Source organism: Pungitius pungitius, chromosome 2, assembly GCF_949316345.1.
Source record: "Pungitius pungitius chromosome 2, fPunPun2.1, whole genome shotgun sequence".
Lineage (NCBI taxonomy): Eukaryota > Metazoa > Chordata > Actinopteri > Perciformes > Gasterosteidae > Pungitius > Pungitius pungitius.
Window position 1 is genome coordinate 10,760,739 of NC_084901.1, and position 19,305 is coordinate 10,780,043.

A 19,305-nucleotide genomic window follows, 5' to 3' on the forward strand; every position below is an offset into this window, starting at 1 on the left:
AAAGCCGAGTACTAGAATTTGGTTTGTCTGAAAACCAAAGTTGGCCGCAAGTATCAGGGATTAGTGTCACAAAAAGTATTTTAACCTAGCGGGTAAAATAAGTAATAAACACGTTCATCCCGATACCTAATGGCAGTCAGACTGCTGCTTTCTAGCCTGTAGAGGTCTGTGCGCCCCGCCGTCTTTCACTTCTATCACAGCTGCTCAGGGTGAACCTGCTCTCAACTGTGAAAAGCACACGGCCAAATCTGGTGTTCTACAGCTAATGCCAATCAAGCGTCAGTGAGCTCAGGGCACACCAGATGTCTCGCCATGAGGCCGCCCTCGTCAAGTCTGTTTCAGATTGTTTAGGCTGAGACATTTACATCAGTGGCCTAATGGAGGTCATTCTGTAGGGCTCGGGCAGTGCTCAACCTGCTCCTCATGCACAAAGCAGCAGGTATGGGCATACTTGGCAACCTTCAGACCTTTAACCGTTTGTCACAGTGTTTTATTGAGATTTACAGGCTACAACTGGACTCCGGACTGGGACCCCGCTCCCACTAACCTTATCAACTACGGGACTGTTGTGATGGCCCGACCCATTGCCCTCAGTCACCTTTATCGCAGCGTATGCAGTTTGTCACAATAATGTCAGCGTTAACTGCCCAAGGAGACTATTAAAAAATAAACAAAAATCATTTCTTAAAATTTACAAAAAGGTAATGGACTTAATGCCCCAAAAACATGAACCATGAATATAGACAGATTCTGTATCACGTACCTAACCGCAAACAGAACTTTAAAAGTTTTTTGACATAAAAGAAATTAAAGCAAACCTAAAGTTCAGGTTGTTTAAAGAAATTGGCCTTTAATTTCACATTTTCATCCGAGTCGGCCTCTGAGGAAGGACAACAACATACGATGAAAACCTATAAATACTGACCTTTGAAAACAATGACAATAGTTAAATGGCAAATGAGGCAAAGCAGAGGACAATGTATAACATTGCTCAATGGTGTACCACTGGTCTTCAGATAGAGTCATACAGACAATATGAACATGAAATCCATATTACACGTGGTTGAATAAAAGCCTCTTCACTGTGTGCCTGATGTCCCAACTGCGGGGTCCTGACAGAGCCCTCCGATAGGCCCCAGAACACATGGTCCACAACACAAGTAGCACGGGGACAGTCTGTGGTTAGCCCTTGTGTTTGTTCTTTTTCTTCTTTCCCCTGGTGGTGCTAGTGGGGGGAGCCGGGTTCACTGGAGGAGCCCCCAGTCTCTTGGTTTTGGCCCTTTTTACTTTCTCCTTAATGGCTTCGATGTCCAGCTTGTTTTCTGTAGGCGCTGGGACAGAAACAAGCATTGGGTGGAGGTTAGCTGCGCCACTGCGGCGCACAGGTTCACACATATTTGCTTTGTTCTCGGATGGAGATTTGCACTCTTATTTTTACCTTTGTTGGTTTTCTTCATCAGAGGCTTCTCTTTAGGAGCAATGAACGCTTTGTTCCGCTCTTCCTGCTTCTTGGTCAGTGCTTCTGCTTGTTTCACCTGTGAGAGAGGAACAATGAGTCACACTTTTGGAAGTTCTTTAGAATAGGATGGACCTCTTCCTTGTGGCTTACTCGAGACTACACTAATTTGATAATGCTATCTGCTTTTCAATAAAACCGTAACCAAGCAACAGAAGCAAAACGTGGGGTCAGGGGAGTTGCAGCCCTCCATTTCAACCTGGAATGCGTTTGTCTTAGCTCCAATCCCACACACGCTGAATTGTGTAGGCTTTTCTATTGAGACATCTCAGTTCTTATCATTTCGGGTATACTTTAACTCCATGCACACATTGTAAATACTTTAAGAGACAGGTGTGGTACCCAAACTGCCGTTTTTTCTATTTAATATCAGTTTACTTATTGTTTCTCTAGGGAGGACAGTTTGCCTGCCAACCCAACCCGTTTATATGAGTTTATCTTAGTCAAGAGTAGCACAAGACTAAATGTTGGATTAAAGGCATGATGTGCCTTAACATGCAACCTGAGAATAAAGTTTATTCTGATAGGGCACAGTGGGTGATTATTATGCTTTTGGAACATCTTATACAAATTTATCACGTGCAGCTAAGGAATGGTACAGCACCAGGTGACTGTAACACAGGATGTTGTACACATAAGCGCGTGCTTGTGAAATCTGCACCCCTGAAACAGGAGTAGATATCAATACATATGAACTCTGCACCCCTTTAGAATCAAATACAAAAAGTGAGCCAATGTAGAATAATCTATTATACAAATTAGAGTGGGTGCAGTTTGATTTAATTAAACAAACTTCATTGTGGTAAACCCTGTTGGTGCCACACCACATCGCTTGATGAACCCTCATGCTTTTATTACCACGGCCTGTCGATTGTTCTGATAAAAATTCAGACACCCCCAAATGAAAGGTTTGCAGGTATGCATTACTGTAAATCTCATATGAACAGGCATGGCAGCTCTGCAGGAGATGGATCCACTCAGTGCTCACCTTTATCCCCTCCATCTTCTTCCTCTTTTTCACACTTTCGCGTAGGAAGAATTCTCCTGTGGCCAGTTCCTTGTCAACCTAGAAGATGATCCGCAAAGTGAAAAATAAAAGTTAGAACCAATCTCTGTCTAAAGAGGGTTTTTTGAGGCAGTCTCACCAATTATGAATGTTAGCAGAAACATGAATAAAGCAAGTTTCTGACCGTGCTCTCCGGCTGTGAGGGAGGGAATGGTGTGTACTCCTTCTTTAAGCTCTTCTTCTTGGGCTCCCTGCGCTTTGCCAGGTTCTTGTGGCGGAACTTAGGCAGAAAGCGCTCCCAGCTCTGCGTTCGCAGGTCGGGGTCTTTGGACAGCTCCTGTTTGATCATCAGCGTCTGACGGATCCGGCCGTTTGAATGGAGTCGCAGGGGCGTGGAGTAAAAGTAACAAAGATGTCATACTTTACCAATCCATGGTTGTTTTATTAGCATTAAATGTTTATACTGTATTTAGTAAGTCCTCTAAATTGAAGGCAGTTTTAGCCATCTAACCTGGAAAAAAGACACGATATGGGGACTATGACTTATTACAAAAATACTTTGACATTCTCTAGCTTTGTTTGCAGAGAAATTTGTTTTCATGAATACAATGAGTAATTTTTACGTCTGACCCCCAGCTGATGAGGGACACATGAGCCTCTATCATGCCCTCAGCTCCAGGTTGAGCCAGCCATGGCATACAAACCCAGAGGGGTTTATTTCAGTCAGGAGATCAAGAACAAGGATGGAAATATCTTCATTGGGCATGCAGTCAGTCCAAACGTTCTAATCTATCCAGTAAAGCTGCTGTCAGAAGATTAAACGTACCTTAATGTTGTAGATGGGATGAATGTTCTTCATCGTGTCCATCACCACTTTGCGTACCTAAAAGATTGTGGGAGACGCGTGGAAAAATGAAACAAATCCAGTGGGATACGTATTACCATGTGTAAAATCAATTATTCAAACTATTTCTCCACTGTATGTGGATATCATTTTAGTTTAGTTTTCAACATATACTTGTTGGAATCCCATTTTTCAGGACAGCAGCGATACAGACAGTCACTGCCCCGACTTTGCTCTCATTCTTTGGTTTTGGCTTCTCGTTTTCAGAAGATCTGGAGCTAGCCATAAGTTGGATTGAGATATAATATAACAAAACACTAGCAGCGTACGGTAGCATAGCATTAACTATCCATCCATCCATCCATCTTCAAACCGCTTATCCTGCACACAGCGCGCATGTCTTTGGACTGTGGGAGAAAGCCGGAGTACCCGGAGAGAACCCACGCATACACCATGCCTCCCTAGCATTACGACTTCTATGCTAGGCTGGCCACTGATGAAAGAACAAGCTTTTGCGTTTGAATCAGTTTGAATCCCAAAAAAATATCAGTCTGTTGACCCTACTTCAATGAGTGCAGTTAGTGAAAGTATGGGGATTGGTTTAGTAAAAGTCCACACAACTTTTGTCCACACAACTATGAATTGTATTTACACTTATGGTTTTTGCCTCATGATCACCTGCTGCAGGTTAGCACCCCCATTCTAACAACCGGTAGACTCCTGTGGAGAGAAAGAAGTTCTTACCTCCTTTAGGCCATTAAAAGGCCCCAAGGCTGACACCGTGTTGCCCTGCACCATCACGTAGCAGTTGGTCAACAACTCTAAAGCCTGGGGAAAAAAAGGAGAAAAGTAAAATGTTTCAAATGGGTTACCGTGAGCTCATTACTTTTTTCAGTAATGAGCTGTTAATAGCAACAAGGATTCAGACAAAATGTGTGGTTGATTACAAGCAATGCTTCCCCCTAGTGACCATTTCCCAAAATACACTGTAGTATCTGCAAAAGAACTATTTTTTTAATCCCGGCCGTTTAACATCTGCCTTAGAACTAAGACGTGAGAAGAAGATGCTAGAAAAGATGGACTTCAAATATTTTTGACCTTATACTGTATACATCAGCAAAACCGTGTGAGGGGTCTGGGCCTTTGGTGTGAGACTCACCTTTAGGGTGGAACCCTTGGGGCCAATCAACCGCTGTCTTCGCTTCACAAACCGCTCTCTGTTTCTCACCAGGGTGCCGACTTTGATGATGTCACATGCCATGTCATCCTGTAATATCCGCACAGCCTGAAGGCAAGAAAAGTACCAACAGAGCAACACAGCATACTAAATTATCATCAATCTTTCATTTTCTAAAAGCACAGAGAGGATTCTTCAGGAAGAAACATCAGAGTTCCACAGAGGACAACCCTGCACAACAGACTGTAGTGTCCTCAGATCGTTACCTGTTCAAATGGGACACTCCTGGCCAGCAGCTTGATTAGATCTCTGGCTCTCACAATGGCGTAAGGGTCGTAAGTCTTCTTAGTAGTGCAAACTGAGATGCTTCCCTCAATGAGGTCCAGGGTGGCTTTGATGTGCTGGAAAGAACATATCCACACTACATAAGGTCTCAACACCACCAGATGACCAGAACTAGAATGCACAGTGCAGGACAGCAACTCCGACAGTTATAAATTTAATCCAGTGGGTGTCATTTCGATGTGCATACCAAGGTGTCAATGGTAAAGAAAAGGCTTGAAAATACCAATGCTTACTTTTCAAATTAATTCAGTTTCCACTTCATACTTTAAGAACATCTTCTTTTATCATAACGTCACCCCCTCAAAGCGACATAAAATTGCTGAAAGTATTAATGATGAGAAAAGTAAAATTGAATCAAGTAATAGTACAATTAGGGTTGCAAAGGGGGAAACATTTTCCAAAAACTCTCCATAGGAAGTTGACTTTTTTTGCAAAGGCATATAACGTATAACAAGACTATGCAAGCAGAACTCAGCTCGACCCTGGAAGCAGCAAGTTGGGAACATAGTCTTTCAGAAACGTAAACATTAAAGGTATTTATTTTTGTATGTCTTTACCGAGCATATTGATTACTTGGTAAGCTGTTCATTTTAACACCAAGTTTATTTGTATACAGGCTAACTTTTTATAGCAGTGAGAGAAGGATGTATGGACGTCAACATAAATTTACCTCATCACTTCCAGTGTTTGCCCCACAAAGTTTTTATAATTTACAATTAAGAATAGTTGAAGCTACGATCGGGAGTTATAATTTCTCATTGTATTTATGTCTAAATAAATTCAAAGAAGCTGTGCATACATGGGCATTGTTTCAATAACATGGTTTGTTGTTAGCATTTTGTATATCAGGAAAAAAACTCTAGCGGGCTCTGTTAACTTACTGCATCGCCTAAGGCCTTCTCAACAAGAGGCCAGCACTCCTTCAGGTAGGCTTCTCTGTATTTGGGGAAGAGGGTTGCAAAGCTGCTCTCCTCCAACAGACCCCGCGGGTTGTCGTCTTTGGTGAAAGACGCCTCTTTCCATCCATCAGGAACAGTAAGGAGGTCAGATTCATCCACTGCAAGACACAGAAATCAGAAACATGCAAAGTGTGTTGAAGTTTGTTTTTACTCCCCACACAAAAGTCATAAACTATTTAATCCTTAACAATGGAGACTGACATTATCATAGAAGAAATTGTCCAAGATACCAATGTATAGACGGCACCATGTTAAGGCAACCATTAAAAGGACGAGGGCTTTAGGAGAACAGCTATCTGTGGACGGTAGCTGATCTATTGTAGAACGGTGATCAATTAAACAAAATAAAGCTTTACTTACTTCAAAGCTCGTTACATCAAAGAGGTAAAAGTAGACCCTGGAGAGTAGGTAATGTGCAACAACGCATATGTTGGCAACGTCTGACAACGAGTTTCCAGATGAAGCAACAAAGAACACCGCGAATAACGTTGTTTTGGGGTTGAGTTGCAGAAATGAACATTTACTGATTAATTGCTATTTTACACATGCAATAATTCAGACGCTCAACAGATATGCAATAAAAACAACCAAAATACCGTAACGTTGACAACTTAGGCTTTTTGATTGCATATTTTTTTTCGTTTTCCGTGGTTTGAAGTGAAAGTCAAACGGGGTAATGTGGAAAGATATCGTTATACAAGTTAACACACGTTGCCAACACACGACGTCTCCCTTGCTAGCTTAAAGCTAATTCATGCGTGTTTCAGAACTGACATGAACACCCTTCAAAGAAGCTGATATAATTCAGCTTTACTTCATAGCGCATTGGTAGCTAGGTGTCAAATATGTGTGTTCATCTCGCCATAATCAATTACTCACCCTCGTTTTTAACCTTTTTCATTTTCTTCCCTGTTTGTGTTGCTCTCACGCCGTCTCCCGTCTTGGAGGACGCCATTTTGTAGGAGGGACCAACTTCTTCTTCTTCGTATGAGTATTACGGTAGCTTACACCCTTAGAGCTGCAACACAGCCATCTCCTGGTGTAAAACTTATCCTCAGCTTCAGGTATTTTCTGACATGCCGTTTGAATGGTGGTTCACTTCATGGTCAGAAACCCTTCCTCAAACAGAGTCAGTGGTGCGCTGAGGGGAATCAGTAGAGCAGGAAAGGGTTTGGTTTTCGTCAGATACAACTTTAAATCCTGGGTTTCAAGTCCCCTGTTGGTACGGCAGCTGGATGTCAGTACTAGCTGAGTTCAAGATTGCAATACTTGAATGAAAACATGGATGTTCCTGTGAACAATGGTTGTTATAATTAATGATCGGCAGTCTTCAAAGAAGGCATGGTACAGAACAATATTTATAGTGTTGCCAATGTCCTAGGTTTCCAGTATGGCACACAACAGGAACATAACATAGCATCCAATCCTCTGCGCTTTAAAATGACATAGTGGGAACCAGAAAAAATGGCATGGGCTATTAGGGGAACTTATCAAGAGGGGGTTTCTGTTGTCCCAGCACTGCAGCTATTCCAGGCATAAAGTAAAATGAACTTATGTAATGGATAAGGCAGATAATATTCATGAAATATTCTAACTAAATTGACCTCAATGGAGTTAATGTGTGTTAAAAAGTATTCAAGTGGGAAACATAAATGCAAACAGTTTGAGCCTAAGAGACACCGCTGCATAAAGAGCTAAACAAGGCTGTTAATTTACACCTCTAACACTAGCGCTACATAGAACAATGCAATACAAGAACCATTCAGAGGGAAATCAACTGCAGATGGGATTTCCACCCCACTCATGAGGCTTACATAAACGTAATCGCCTAGCTAGCTACAGCTATAAAAATACTAGGCTACTACATTTTTTTAGGATAATAGTGAAGTTTAAGAAGTGTAGAGAAGACACATTGAGTCTTTAATTAAGACTGAACACGTGGGCTTATGATCTATTTACTGTTATGAGCTCTTTATTATTAATACAAATTACCTCATTACTAGTATACAGATTATAAATGCATTGAAAGTATTCTTTTCTCACCAGTGTTTTCTCCTCCAGGTTTCATCTGTAAAAACTAAACCTAGAATTGAGGTCATTTCTGACACAGCGGTCTAATTAGGAAGACTGTTGAGCGTCATAACTGTTAACCATCTTGATTCACACAAGTCACTCACAAATGGGGATCCAAACACTTTATTGCAGCTGAAGACGCTCATAGTATGACATCACAGCATCTCTAAGAGTGAGTGCAACCAAAGCAAAACGGCTCTCCCCAAAAAGTCCTTTTGATCCGGCCACAATAGAGATCATAGACATGTGCTCCGTCCCTGCAACGAGACGCACACAGGTCAGTTAACTGGAGCCAGAGTTTCATGTACAGACCACACACTGAACGCGAAGACAATCCATAAACAATATGAAAAACAATATCTCAAACAAAACGTCCATATTCATTACTTCTAGGGAGTGAAAAACGCATTGCAACTTGTCAAAAGATACAAATTCTTTTTACAAAATAGCATTATAATGTGCAAATATTAAGTAGAACTACAGATGCAGGATGATGTGATCATGTGACTGTGGACTCCTCGACATTAACTCACAGTCAGGCGTCCTCTTCATGTCGATGGCCACCACAGGTCCAGCAGACACATCAGTGGCTTGTTTCCCCTCTCTGCCCGTCTGGCTCACTGACCTCTTGGTGCTCCTGGCTGGTGCAATTCTAGTGCAAAATAAGAAAGTTGATGACTTTCACTCACCGATAGTCCAGTTGGGTCGGTATTTGTCATCATGACACGTTGTCACAGCAGTGTTTGGTAATCAAAGCCCTTTAGAAATTCTGCATATATTTCCCAATTGAACTTTTCAACTATTTCCAAATTCAATCGGTATCTTGATGCATGAACTGCTTTGGGTTAAAATACTTTGGATGATAGCAAAGTCATTGAATATTTTTTAAGTATTTATTTTCCCATTGTACTTTTTAGATTGTACCTGCCAGTTGTCTCTGCGACGGTCGCTCAGCAGCCCAATCACAGACCCTGGCCAAATCCCAATCTGTACCTCTACGGATTTATGGACACGTTCATGCTGACTCCTTATGGCACATATGTCAAACTCGCGGCCGGTGGGCCAGATCCGGCCAGTCCGGTGCGGCCCGCTGCCAGAGTGCGTACGGCTCAGCGGGTGACAGCCGTCAGCCGTACCATTCGCCGGTCGGACGCCCCCATCAGCCATACCGATCGTAGGTGGCCCGCGTTCGGGAGAAGTGGGCAGTATCTGGCCCGAACATGAAATGAGTTTGACATCTCTCCCTTAAGGGGTTAGTTCTGTATCGTTTAGTGCTTGAGGGTTCTCTGTCAGACATTTCGAGCCATTCATGATTCCTTTTCATAAATATCAGCATTAGATGCTGACTTTGCTCAAGGGAATTACCCACAAGTCATTGCAATGTGACTTTGAAAACGGGATAACCAGTGATAGCATGGAGGTATAAAAAAGGTAAACAGGACAGCACATGTCTGTTTAGACTGTCATATTAAGATATTACGGATTAAAGATGGAAAAATCCCACAGGGAATCTGACTATATGTAGTCATTTTTTTTTATCAATATTTAACAACAAACATTTTAGAAAGATCACCTCTCATTTTCTGAGAAACTGTAAGACGTTCAAATCAGAGTAAAAAGTATTTTAAAAACACTCAATCTTTTTTTGACGTTGTCATGGTGACGTGATGTGTCCTATTCATATTTACACAATTTTAAGCCCCCACGGGCCACTTACCACTAGATGTCAGTCCCTGAGGGTTCAGGGAGGACATCGGGATTGGGTCATTGATGTTAGTCGTCAAGCATTTTAACTTTACCAAACTTTAACCTAGCGTTATTACTTGAATAACGTTAAATAGGCAGTCCTTAACTTAAAGTTACTTAGCTTTGTATTATTTAAAAATAACTCCTGTACTTTGATAAGTTATGGTGAAATGCAATTATTAGTGAGAAATAAAAAAGGTTAATATCAATTATTATATATCAATTCACATTGTCACAAGACAATTGTTCAAGCTAGCTCCCTGCCGTTACGTTAGCTTGGCAGAGGGCGGCTGCGGAAGTGGCTAAAATACATCACGCACGAAAGAAGCTTCTCACACGTACCTTTCTATGGGACTATGTAATACATTACGAGGAAAAACGCGATGTCAAAGAGCACGAACATCCAGACGTCGTACCAATACGAATGGTTCGGTAAAGAGACCGACGCTGCACTAGTTTTAAGCAGTTTGGGGTCTTTTTCCGACAGAGTCACGGGAGTCGCACCTTGCCCCATGTTTGCTTTGGGGAGGACAGCTGTGAGCGAGCCGGAAAGTCCTTCAAAATAAAACAACAAAAACATCCTTTCTAAATTTTCGAAACTGATTTGTTTAGTTGATTCATTTAAATTAAAATGAATACTTCAGTTATTTAAATATTGTACACTGTGAAAATATGCCGGAAAACCCTTGTAGCTCAATAATGTTAGTAATGTCAACAGATGTAAGACCATCACCAAAATCGTATTTCCTTCTTGTTCTGACCACACTTGCCAATCGCATTGTGTTTACATCAATTCAATGCCATTTACTATTATCTTAGATTTCTTTCAGTTATTGCTTTCACATTTTAGATATTGGATTATTCATTATACTTGAAATAAATACAATTGGGACATCCAAATTCATATTTTTTATGACAGCTGCAAAGTTGTCCACTTTAATTTTTTTTTCAAACCACTGATAAAAGTGACTGATAGACTTATGCTACTGTTGACACCAATTAAGCTAAAACCAGCTAAATTCTAAAAAGCCAAGCAAATTTATACAAAGTGAGTGTTCCTCTGTGGGCTCTAGTATAATTTCCCACCGACATAAATCCATAAATGCAACAGTCTCTTTGGCAGAAATAATATTACTTGGGAAAATTTAACATATGATTTGGAATTATCACTCTCAATATTTACTTTGAAATACTCAACTCTGATGCCTTTACCCACCTCTCCATACACTGGCCAAAATACACACACACACACCATACTGTTAGCTCATGTGACACCAAATACCATTTATTAGGGCTTTACAAAGACTACAAAATCCTCCAGATGAGTTAAATCACTGTCTCTGTCTATTTACATGATATGTTACATACAAATGTACAAAATATAAAACATTTAAGCACAAATGTTTCCCCCCCCCCCCCCCCCCCGAAAAGAAGAAAACTTTCCCCCAAACCAGAGTAAATGCTATGGTTTTTCAACTGAGATGTAACTGCAAAGTGTTGTGCAGGAAACACGACCAGCTGATCATCAACACTATGGCGTACACTGTTAACGTTGTCAGTGCTCTGCTAGCTCGGGAACTCATGGCCTACACCAGGAGTGTAGAGTAGCTGAGAGGGTGATTTGTGGGACGTCTAAGCTCAGGCTTGATGCATGGGTGCAACTGTAGGTAAGGAAACACTGGTCGGCCCTGTGACTACCCCTGTATCATGCAAGGACACACCCTTGCAGGTATACTTGGGACTGTGAGAGGCTTGGTCTTAGATACACGTGTGAAGCTGAGCACAGGTAGGGTGGTAGAGGGTATTATTGTCCTGAGGTTGTGACAACACAACTTCTTGGTCTCCGGTGGGCTTTGACTGACCAGTAGCACCTGTTGGTTGTTGGTAAATGTATAAAGTCAGTACAGCTTCAATGCCTCGGACAGCCAGAGAAACACAAGCTCGGGTGAAAAATGTCCACAGAGGAAGAGCATCTAAGGAACAACAAGGATTCCTAAAGATGAAGAGGACCAAGAGAATTTTACAGCTGAGGGAGGGGAGGGGGGAGTAGGATATTGGAAAAGTGCCTTTTTTTTCTCTGTGATCTTAGAAGAGTTTTTAGTGAGTTAAAACATTTTTTTTACTGTACACATAATGCATCCTGCAAAACATCCAATGACAACAAGACACACACCCGTTTCTGATAGAGTATTGAGTTTTTGCACTTATTTTTCTTTTTCTCTCTGTTCTCAAAGTACAATAATTTACTCAGCAAGTTAAGCGTGTTGTTACATCAACAGGGCTGAATGCATCTTTGATTCCCTGTGCAAGACTGAAGTATATACAGTACAACCCAGCCCAACTTCAAAGTGTGCAAAACCAACCCGCTCGTTAAACAAAGAGAAGACAATCAATATTTTAATGGCTTCCGTCCATTACACACATACATAATGGTAAAGGTCGCTTCTTAATGCCTCAATGCATCCCCCTTTAAAACATGCTTATTAGGCTAGAAAAACCCCCAAACCTTTGGGTTGTGCTCCTGTCAGTTCAAGTGGGCCCAGCTCAACTGGGTGAGAAAACAACAAAAAAACACCCCAACCTTTTTAAATGTTTTCTTTTTTCCAATATTGGTTTTGAATTAAAATACATAATCAATTATTTTATACTTTATTCGTTGGAAACAAGGAAAGGGAGGTTTGGAGGAAGGTAAAAACCGAACAGGCTGTTTTTCCGCTACGTAGCAGGAAGCAGATCATCATCAGCCAACATCAACGTCTCTTCTTCTCACTTAGGAGCCGAGGATGCTTCCTGAACTTTTGCACATCTAAGGCAGTGAGACAGCACCAGTATCACTGTTCCCCTATTCAGCTCTTGGGATCGTGTTAACTTGCATTTCAAAACACTTTGGATTTCTTTTTTGGTCGCTCATGGATCCCAGATGGGTGCAAACGATGAACAAGGCAAGTCAAATGAGTTCCACAGAACACTGTCAGCTTGCATCATTCGATTTCATATTACTGGTACCTTGTAGATCGTTAAGCTCTGATTTGTATTTGTTGGAGTTTAAGTCAAGTTTCTTGTTACTCTCTGAATTGCCCTGTTGCAGTAAAAGCCCCCGCCCGCTTGGTAACGCAAATGTCTGGCTACGCCACGCTCCCTTTGGCAACTGTTGCTATGCTTGGCAAGCTTTCGGTTCTGGTCCGTGGTCCAGTGACAAAGATTGCATATTTGCCACTCACATTTGATCAACTGTAACTCGATAGCTAATTGCATGTTACACAATGCATTTTTTTCCTGCTGTCTTATATGTGCACCTGCTGCCTACGTGCATGATTTCAGGCTAAAAGATGAATCAACATGTCCTGGGCAAACACTCGGCATCCAATCAGTTGCAGTCCACGTGGATGTAAAGAAAACGCATAGTTGTTGTCCCTAGTGAGGGCAGATACAGTTTGGCTGCTTAGCTTGCATACTTTTTCATATATGTATATTCTCACCTTTTAACGATAGATTTGGGAAAGGGATTTCGGGTGACGACTAATCTATGGGTTTTGTTAATGCTATCTCAGTTGTCTAATGCTATGTGGTAACATGTGAGACCTTCTAGACTCTTAAAACCTTCCTAACTGTATCTCCATGTGCAAAAGTTGCAGAGTAATGGGTGCTTCTGATTGGACAATCGCTGTTCAAGAGACGGGTTTAATTAAAATAGTTCAGTGAGGACCCACAGAAAGTCCAGCCTTCTGATAAAGTGACACATTATTAGCAATGGAGTGACGGGAAATCAGAGTTGACAATCACGGTCACTTGTGCCTCATTTGTTAAGTCATATATATGTGCGTATGTGTGTGTGTTTGTTTGGCTGTAAATCAAGGGAAAGGTTGGCACTTTTTACGTTTTCTTTTTCCTCCACGGTAGCACTTGGGCAAGATGACACGGGGACCATGGCTCTTTTGTTGTGCTCGTTGTTTGCGTGCAGCGGGGGGAGCGACACAAAGGTGGCTCGGGGCGGGACACCAGCACACCGCAACCGGAGGCCGGGCAAGCTACATGACTGTGTGCTGCATGGCCGCAGTGGGAACGTGTAATTCTTGTGGTCTCAGCTGTGCTGTGGAGGCGTTGCAAATATCTCAAATTGCCCACATCCTGATGCCGAATTGTCTCTGTGTTCAGAGAAGGCAGAGACTCACAAATAAGTTACGTAGTGATGCAAGGCCCCACAGCTTAGCAATGAAACTCCAAATAGCTTGTAAAGAGCCACTTCGGCTGAATAGCTGTTCGCTGACGAAATTGAATAACACAATCAATTTGTGTGTATAGGAATTGGTTCTGTTTTCTGTTTTTGTGGCCACCAGGGGGCACTGCATCACAGGTGAACACTCCACAGCATTCTCTTGACTCCGCATCATTGGAGCGAGAGCTGAGGGTCCCGAGGTGGAATAAATAGCGCCTTGCTCAGAGAAAACAAGCAGACTGGATTGATGGTCACACGGAGGGAGAAGGGGGGGGGGGGGGGGGGGGGGGGCTCCGATTAAAAGACAGTATCCTCCTGCTGCCTGTGTCTAAGCATACGTGTGTGTGTGTGTGTGTGTACGAGAAGCACCTCTGTAAACAAGTTATAAACAACAGAACTACCTCCCGCCCACCACCTTTGTAAACATTTGAAGATATATCTGCAAATAATAATAATTATAATATAATAAAAGAACAATAATCCAGTTCAAACTTTGGGCTTTCTCTCTTTTTTTTAACACATCCGCAATCTGTTATTTGTCATGGCTGGGCATGAATTCAATTCAATCCTTTAAAGTCAACTTCAGAGGAACTACTGTCCTTATCAGACCTGTCCTGCCTACACATGTATGAAAAGTTGTATTCTAAAATGTTATACATACATTAAAAAATAACCAGCTGACCTTCATATCTGAGTTGGATGCTATACTTCAAATCATATAATAACTCAATTTAAATATTGCACCATAGTAATGTAAAAATGTGTTTTTTTCCCCAGATGGCAGGTATATCATTTGGGTTAATGAAACTTTCCATACATCCTATATCTCTGTGCGCTATAGGAGGTGTCAGGCGGCGATTTAAAGGTTCCCCTGAAGGTTCAGTCTGCCGACGTGGGTCTGGGTCTCATAGCGCCGACTCCAGAGAGGAGTCCAGCTGGTCGTCATGGTGACTGGTGCTGTCGCTGTCACAGCTCTGCGTGCTGGAGTAATTGGCTGCCTCCTGCAGCCGTAGCAACATGTTCATCTGAAAATGCAGCACACAGGCAGAGAGGTGAGAGTGTTATCATGTATGCAGTATTTCAGATAATGCATGCACTTAGTTTAGTTTTGAAAAATAGTTTTCGTGTCATCTTCTCGACACAAGGGCGTTTAACAACAGAGCCAAACAGGGGGGGCAAACAAAAGCGAGACAAACCAATGGAACTGGCGTGATCTTTAAACCACCCATCATAAACGTAGGTCTAATGATGCATAAACTTGCCTCCTTACTTTACATGTGGTAAAAGGCACTTTTTAATCCAAGTATGACCAGAATAAACCTGCAGAACTTTGCATCCCTAATAGCGAATGAACTAATGATGCAGAAGGACTGCTGCATCTGGCGAATTGCCTCAAGTGTTCTTAAAATGAGCTTAAGCACACCTGCTCCACTACTGGTCTCACCTGGATGGACAAAACACACACGCACACGCACGCACACACACACATATTTGCCAAATCGAGCTACTTGTTTTTGGATGATTACCCGTTGTTTCTTTTGGGCTGCAATAAACCATCAAATGGAAAGTCTCTCTCTCTCTCTCTCTTTCCCTCTCTCTCTCTCCATCCATCATCCCATAATAGATCCTCCTGTATGCGTGTGTGCCATGGTTGTACTCAGGAGCTTACACCACCCAGCTATATTTCTAGCTTTTCTATGTATTGCATCCAGCATTGTATTAAACTTTATGGATCTGCATCAAGTACTTAATAACCAATTCATATGGGGAGAACGTTCCTTTCTGTTCCCATCTTTTGAGAGGTGACACACGCGGCCAACATCACTCCGCTCAGATTCCTTTTCCAGCTGTTTGACTTCTTACATTGGAGATGTTTTAATCCACCTTGAATATACATTAATATGAAAACCATTCTGTGTTGTTACCCGTCTTAAATGCTACACATTAACTTCATAACAGAATCATTTTTTTGCGCGTCTTCCTCACCAGTGGGTCTCCCTCGGTGTCACTCTGGGACACCTGCTTGGACGAGGCTCCCTCCTTGGACGAGCTGTAGCCATCGTAGCCCACGTCCTCCGGCCTCAGCTGGAGAAGCGACTGGCCGTCCAGCTGCAGCGAGGCAGCGATCCACGGATACGTGTCGTTCACCCACTTGGATGGATCTTCCCAGGCTGCTCTTTTGCCGTACAGCTGCGGGTCGTGTCACAGAGGGAGAGGAGGTATGAACGATGCGGGAGAACGTACTCATCGTAATCACCAGTGCGGACTCCTAGCTCACCAGCTCTTGTTTTTCATACTGGCTCTCCTGCATTGATTCATCTAATAATTGAATCATTTTAATGTAGTTTTTCGAATTTTGGGACAGTTTCAGCAAACAATTGACCCAGTATGTAAGAAAATAATGATGAATCAACCCATGAGTAACAATAGTTCAGATAGATCATATAATAGTGTCACAGTCACAGGGGAAATTATTGTTCTTTCCTTTGAGTAGGTGTTTTTGACTGTACTCCCATTATTTTCCCATTTAAAACTTTTGATCTCAACGGAGTATTTTTACAGTTTAGTACAGGGGTCTTCAACGTTTTTCAGGCCAAGGTCCCCCAAACGGAGTTTGGTCCACCATCCTTTATTTTTGAGCTTTGCGTTCTTTAGACGTGAGCATTAATGCGATCTGATTGGCTAGTGCCTGTGCTGTCGTATTTGCATGAAAGATGCTGTGAATGAACCGGTGCCCAGCTTGAGAGAGCTCCTGTGGGTAGCTGAATGTGTATTGTGGACTGAAAGAAACCTCTTCTCCATCAATTTATCTCTTCGCTACAATATGTTGGATTCATGTTAATGTGTATTTAAAAGACAATAAATTGGTTGAAAAAAAAAAAAAAAAAATGAATGGTCTTATCAAGCAAAAATGTTGTGACCCCCCTGTTGAAGACCTCTGGTTTAGTAAGTAAAGGATTTGAATATATTCTTGACTTACTTACTTTTTTGGGATTGTTTATTATCATCATCATTTATTAACTGATCCCATCTTTTGTACTGTATGTTAGACATAACCAGACAAGACATTACAAACAACAAATAAAACATCAAAATGCCACATATAACATCCCAAACATGGTGAAATTTGGTTGAGAACAGAGGTTTAAAATGTCGTAACACAGGGTGCTGATGAATCAAGCTCATATCTTCTGTCGCCAGGACGTACCTGCAGCCCTTCTCTGACAGCCTCCAGCAGGTAGGGCACCAGGGAGTAGTTCCACAGGTCGGTGAACCAAACCCGAGAGCCTTCTACGTCCATGGGACAGGACAGGAAGAGACGGGGACCTGCCGGTGACCAAAGTGCCCAGGGGATCAGAGTTTGTTGGATTGGAAGGTGCGAAAGACAGCAGACACACAAAGCAAACTCCGACCTCTGAACTGGGTTCCCGCACTCACTTACTGGCTTTGGTGTCAGCCAGAGAGACAGAGAGAATGTGTGAGACTGACCTATGGTGACATCCGAGGAGCTGTGTGCCTCCAGGAAGCCATTGAGGTGCTGCCAGGTCTTTGGAATCCAGTCGATGATCTTAATCAGGTCATTACTGCGCATGCTCTTATCGATCTCCGTCTCTATCAGCTTTCGCCGCAGGAAACGGCCCAAGAAGCCTCTGACCGGCTCTGTGTGGTTGGTGCACAGCACCCACCTGTGATTGGACATATGTGGAAACAGAAGCACAGGAGCAAACAAATCAGTTGAAGTGTAACCCACATTTCTCATCAAAACAACCCATCGAAATAATATTTTGACAGAAGGTAACTCACACATTATAATCATCAACATTATCTGACGGGTGAGACGACGCAGAGCCAATAAAATGACAAGTCGTTTCTAACTGGAGCCGCTAACATAACATCTGTGTTTCAAACTTCATCCTATTTCGAGTGGCATCATTAGTAAGTGTAGCTTGTTGTTAAAGTGTGTGTCCCCAACCTGAAGTTGTGGTGTAGCTCAAGGTTAGGAGAAGAGGAGACCCCCTGGTTCATGGTCCCAATAACATAAGGGCTGGATGGAGACAAAAACAACAACACATAATTATTAACAGTCACGACCTACAAACATACAAAAAGTAGATTTGAAAAACATTGAATTATGTTAAACATTGAATTGTGTTCTTCTTTTTAGAAATGGGTTATTTCTGCCAGTATCTAATAGGTTGTATTTAATGTTTAAAAAGAGAAAAAAACAGTATTCCTGACCCACCATTTGTAGTACTTGCAGTTGAGGAAGCCGTTGAATATGTCACTGAGGGAGCCGATGTGGTGGAGGTTGTCCAGGATCACCACAGTGGGGAGCTCTGTGTCCGTCTCCTCAGAGTTGCACTGCTCTGCCAGGTTGGACAGATACTGACGCAGGTCCTGGGCAAGAAAACGTTAACAAACTCTTTTAAACTGGACACACTGTTTCCAAAACAAAAGGAACAGTCCCTTTTTTCCCCCATTCCAGGTACAGTTGAGTTATTTATACGAATGCCAACTTCTACCACTTACAACTCTGCATGGTTCTCTCCCTCTGGTCAAACTTTCACTTTAAAGAATGTCTGCTACTGGGGATGCATGTTACATTCTCAAGCCCATCTCATAAATGCTAGAATATTTACTTCATGTCTGGCTGTAGATTCCCACCGATTTCAAATGTAGACGGATATACATGTTGCAGATTGGTTAAGTGGACGGTTTGGATGTTCCAGAAGTGGGGAATTACCTAAAGTAGGTTGAGTTAAAATAAACCGACAGAAGTACCAGCAAATGTATTTTAGCCATTCACCCAAATCGATTTATTTGCAATACTTTCACTGCTTTGTCTCTTTTTGCACTCCCAACAGTTCATTTTTGTGTTATAGCGTGACTTTGGCATTGTAAGGGGTGATGAAGAAAGGCTTTTTTTTTCTTGTATTTGCTTTTTTTTAAATCAAAATTGAACAATATATCAACTAGTTTAAAGTCAACATTAGATATAAATAAATACAAAACACCAATTGTTTGAATTCCCCGTCCTACCTTGCTGGAATTCTGATCCACGTTAAAGCTGGCCACGTTGTGCTCTGTCACCGGCCGCCCCATCTGGGAAATGATGTACTCGGCCAGCTTGGCGGCCAGAAAGGATTTGCCGGTGCCGCTGGGTCCCGAGAGGATTATGCGACGATGCTCCATCAGCAGGTTGAGGTACCGCTGGACGACTGGCTTTGGGAGCAGCGTGTCAAACACCAGGCTATCTATACTGTTCTCCTTCAGTCCTAGGACGAGGGTGGGGAGAAAAGAAGGAAGAAGGAGGGAATAGGATGGATAGAAGGTAGAAAATGTAATTAAAACTATTTCAGTTACATTTCTTTACTTTAATAAATGCGGCTCAATTTTGCTTTCACTAGTCCAGAACATTTTCC

General features: G+C 42.2%; 2 protein-coding genes and 1 long non-coding RNA gene across 11 annotated transcripts in view; all 3 read right to left on the bottom strand.

The window, feature by feature from the left end:
* Positions 1–32: 32 nt before the first annotated feature.
* krr1 (KRR1 small subunit processome component homolog) lies at positions 33–6,894 on the bottom strand. The gene is made up of 10 exons (XM_037461660.2): positions 6,727–6,894; positions 5,770–5,945; positions 4,810–4,944; positions 4,526–4,651; positions 4,111–4,194; positions 3,349–3,405; positions 2,707–2,877; positions 2,505–2,582; positions 1,439–1,535; positions 33–1,331 (listed from the first exon to the last, which is right to left on the bottom strand). Exons 1-10 carry the CDS (start codon positions 6,800–6,802, stop codon positions 1,183–1,185), a joined length of 1,149 nt encoding a protein of 382 aa, XP_037317557.2. The 5' UTR covers positions 6,803–6,894; the 3' UTR covers positions 33–1,182.
* Positions 6,895–7,840: 946 nt separating this feature from the next.
* Positions 7,841–10,203, bottom strand: LOC134111856 (uncharacterized). The gene is made up of 3 exons (XR_009945201.1): positions 10,009–10,203; positions 8,454–8,572; positions 7,841–8,177 (listed from the first exon to the last, which is right to left on the bottom strand). It is a non-coding gene; the product is annotated as an uncharacterized LOC134111856 (long non-coding RNA).
* Positions 10,204–14,152: 3,949 nt separating this feature from the next.
* nav3 (neuron navigator 3) overlaps positions 14,153–19,305 on the bottom strand; it is a 129,538-nt gene continuing 124,385 nt past the window's right edge. For all 9 annotated transcript variants that reach the window (XM_062560377.1, XM_037461598.2, XM_062560376.1 and 6 more), the window contains 7 exons: positions 18,923–19,158; positions 18,126–18,280; positions 17,856–17,927; positions 17,372–17,568; positions 17,091–17,209; positions 15,869–16,072; positions 14,153–14,907 (listed from right to left, as the gene is read on the bottom strand). In XM_062560377.1, coding sequence (XP_062416361.1) covers positions 14,788–14,907; positions 15,869–16,072; positions 17,091–17,209; positions 17,372–17,568; positions 17,856–17,927; positions 18,126–18,280; positions 18,923–19,158 — 1,103 coding nt within the window. In that variant the 3' untranslated portion in view covers positions 14,153–14,787. The remainder of the gene's footprint in view (positions 14,908–15,868; positions 16,073–17,090; positions 17,210–17,371; positions 17,569–17,855; positions 17,928–18,125; positions 18,281–18,922; positions 19,159–19,305) is intronic.

Bases quoted from the DNA above. Each gene is read 5' to 3' on its own strand.
- krr1 (XM_037461660.2), bottom strand. From the start codon at position 6,802: ATGGCGTCCTCCAAGACGGGAGACGGCGTGAGAGCAACACAAACAGGG. The intron at 4,652-4,809 runs GTAACGATCTGA...TCTTGCCTTCAG, and splicing joins GGAGTGTCCCATTTGAACAG to GCTGTGCGGATATTACAGGA. The intron at 1,332-1,438 runs GTAAAAATAAGA...TTTCTGTCCCAG, and splicing joins GATGAAGAAAACCAACAAAG to CGCCTACAGAAAACAAGCTG.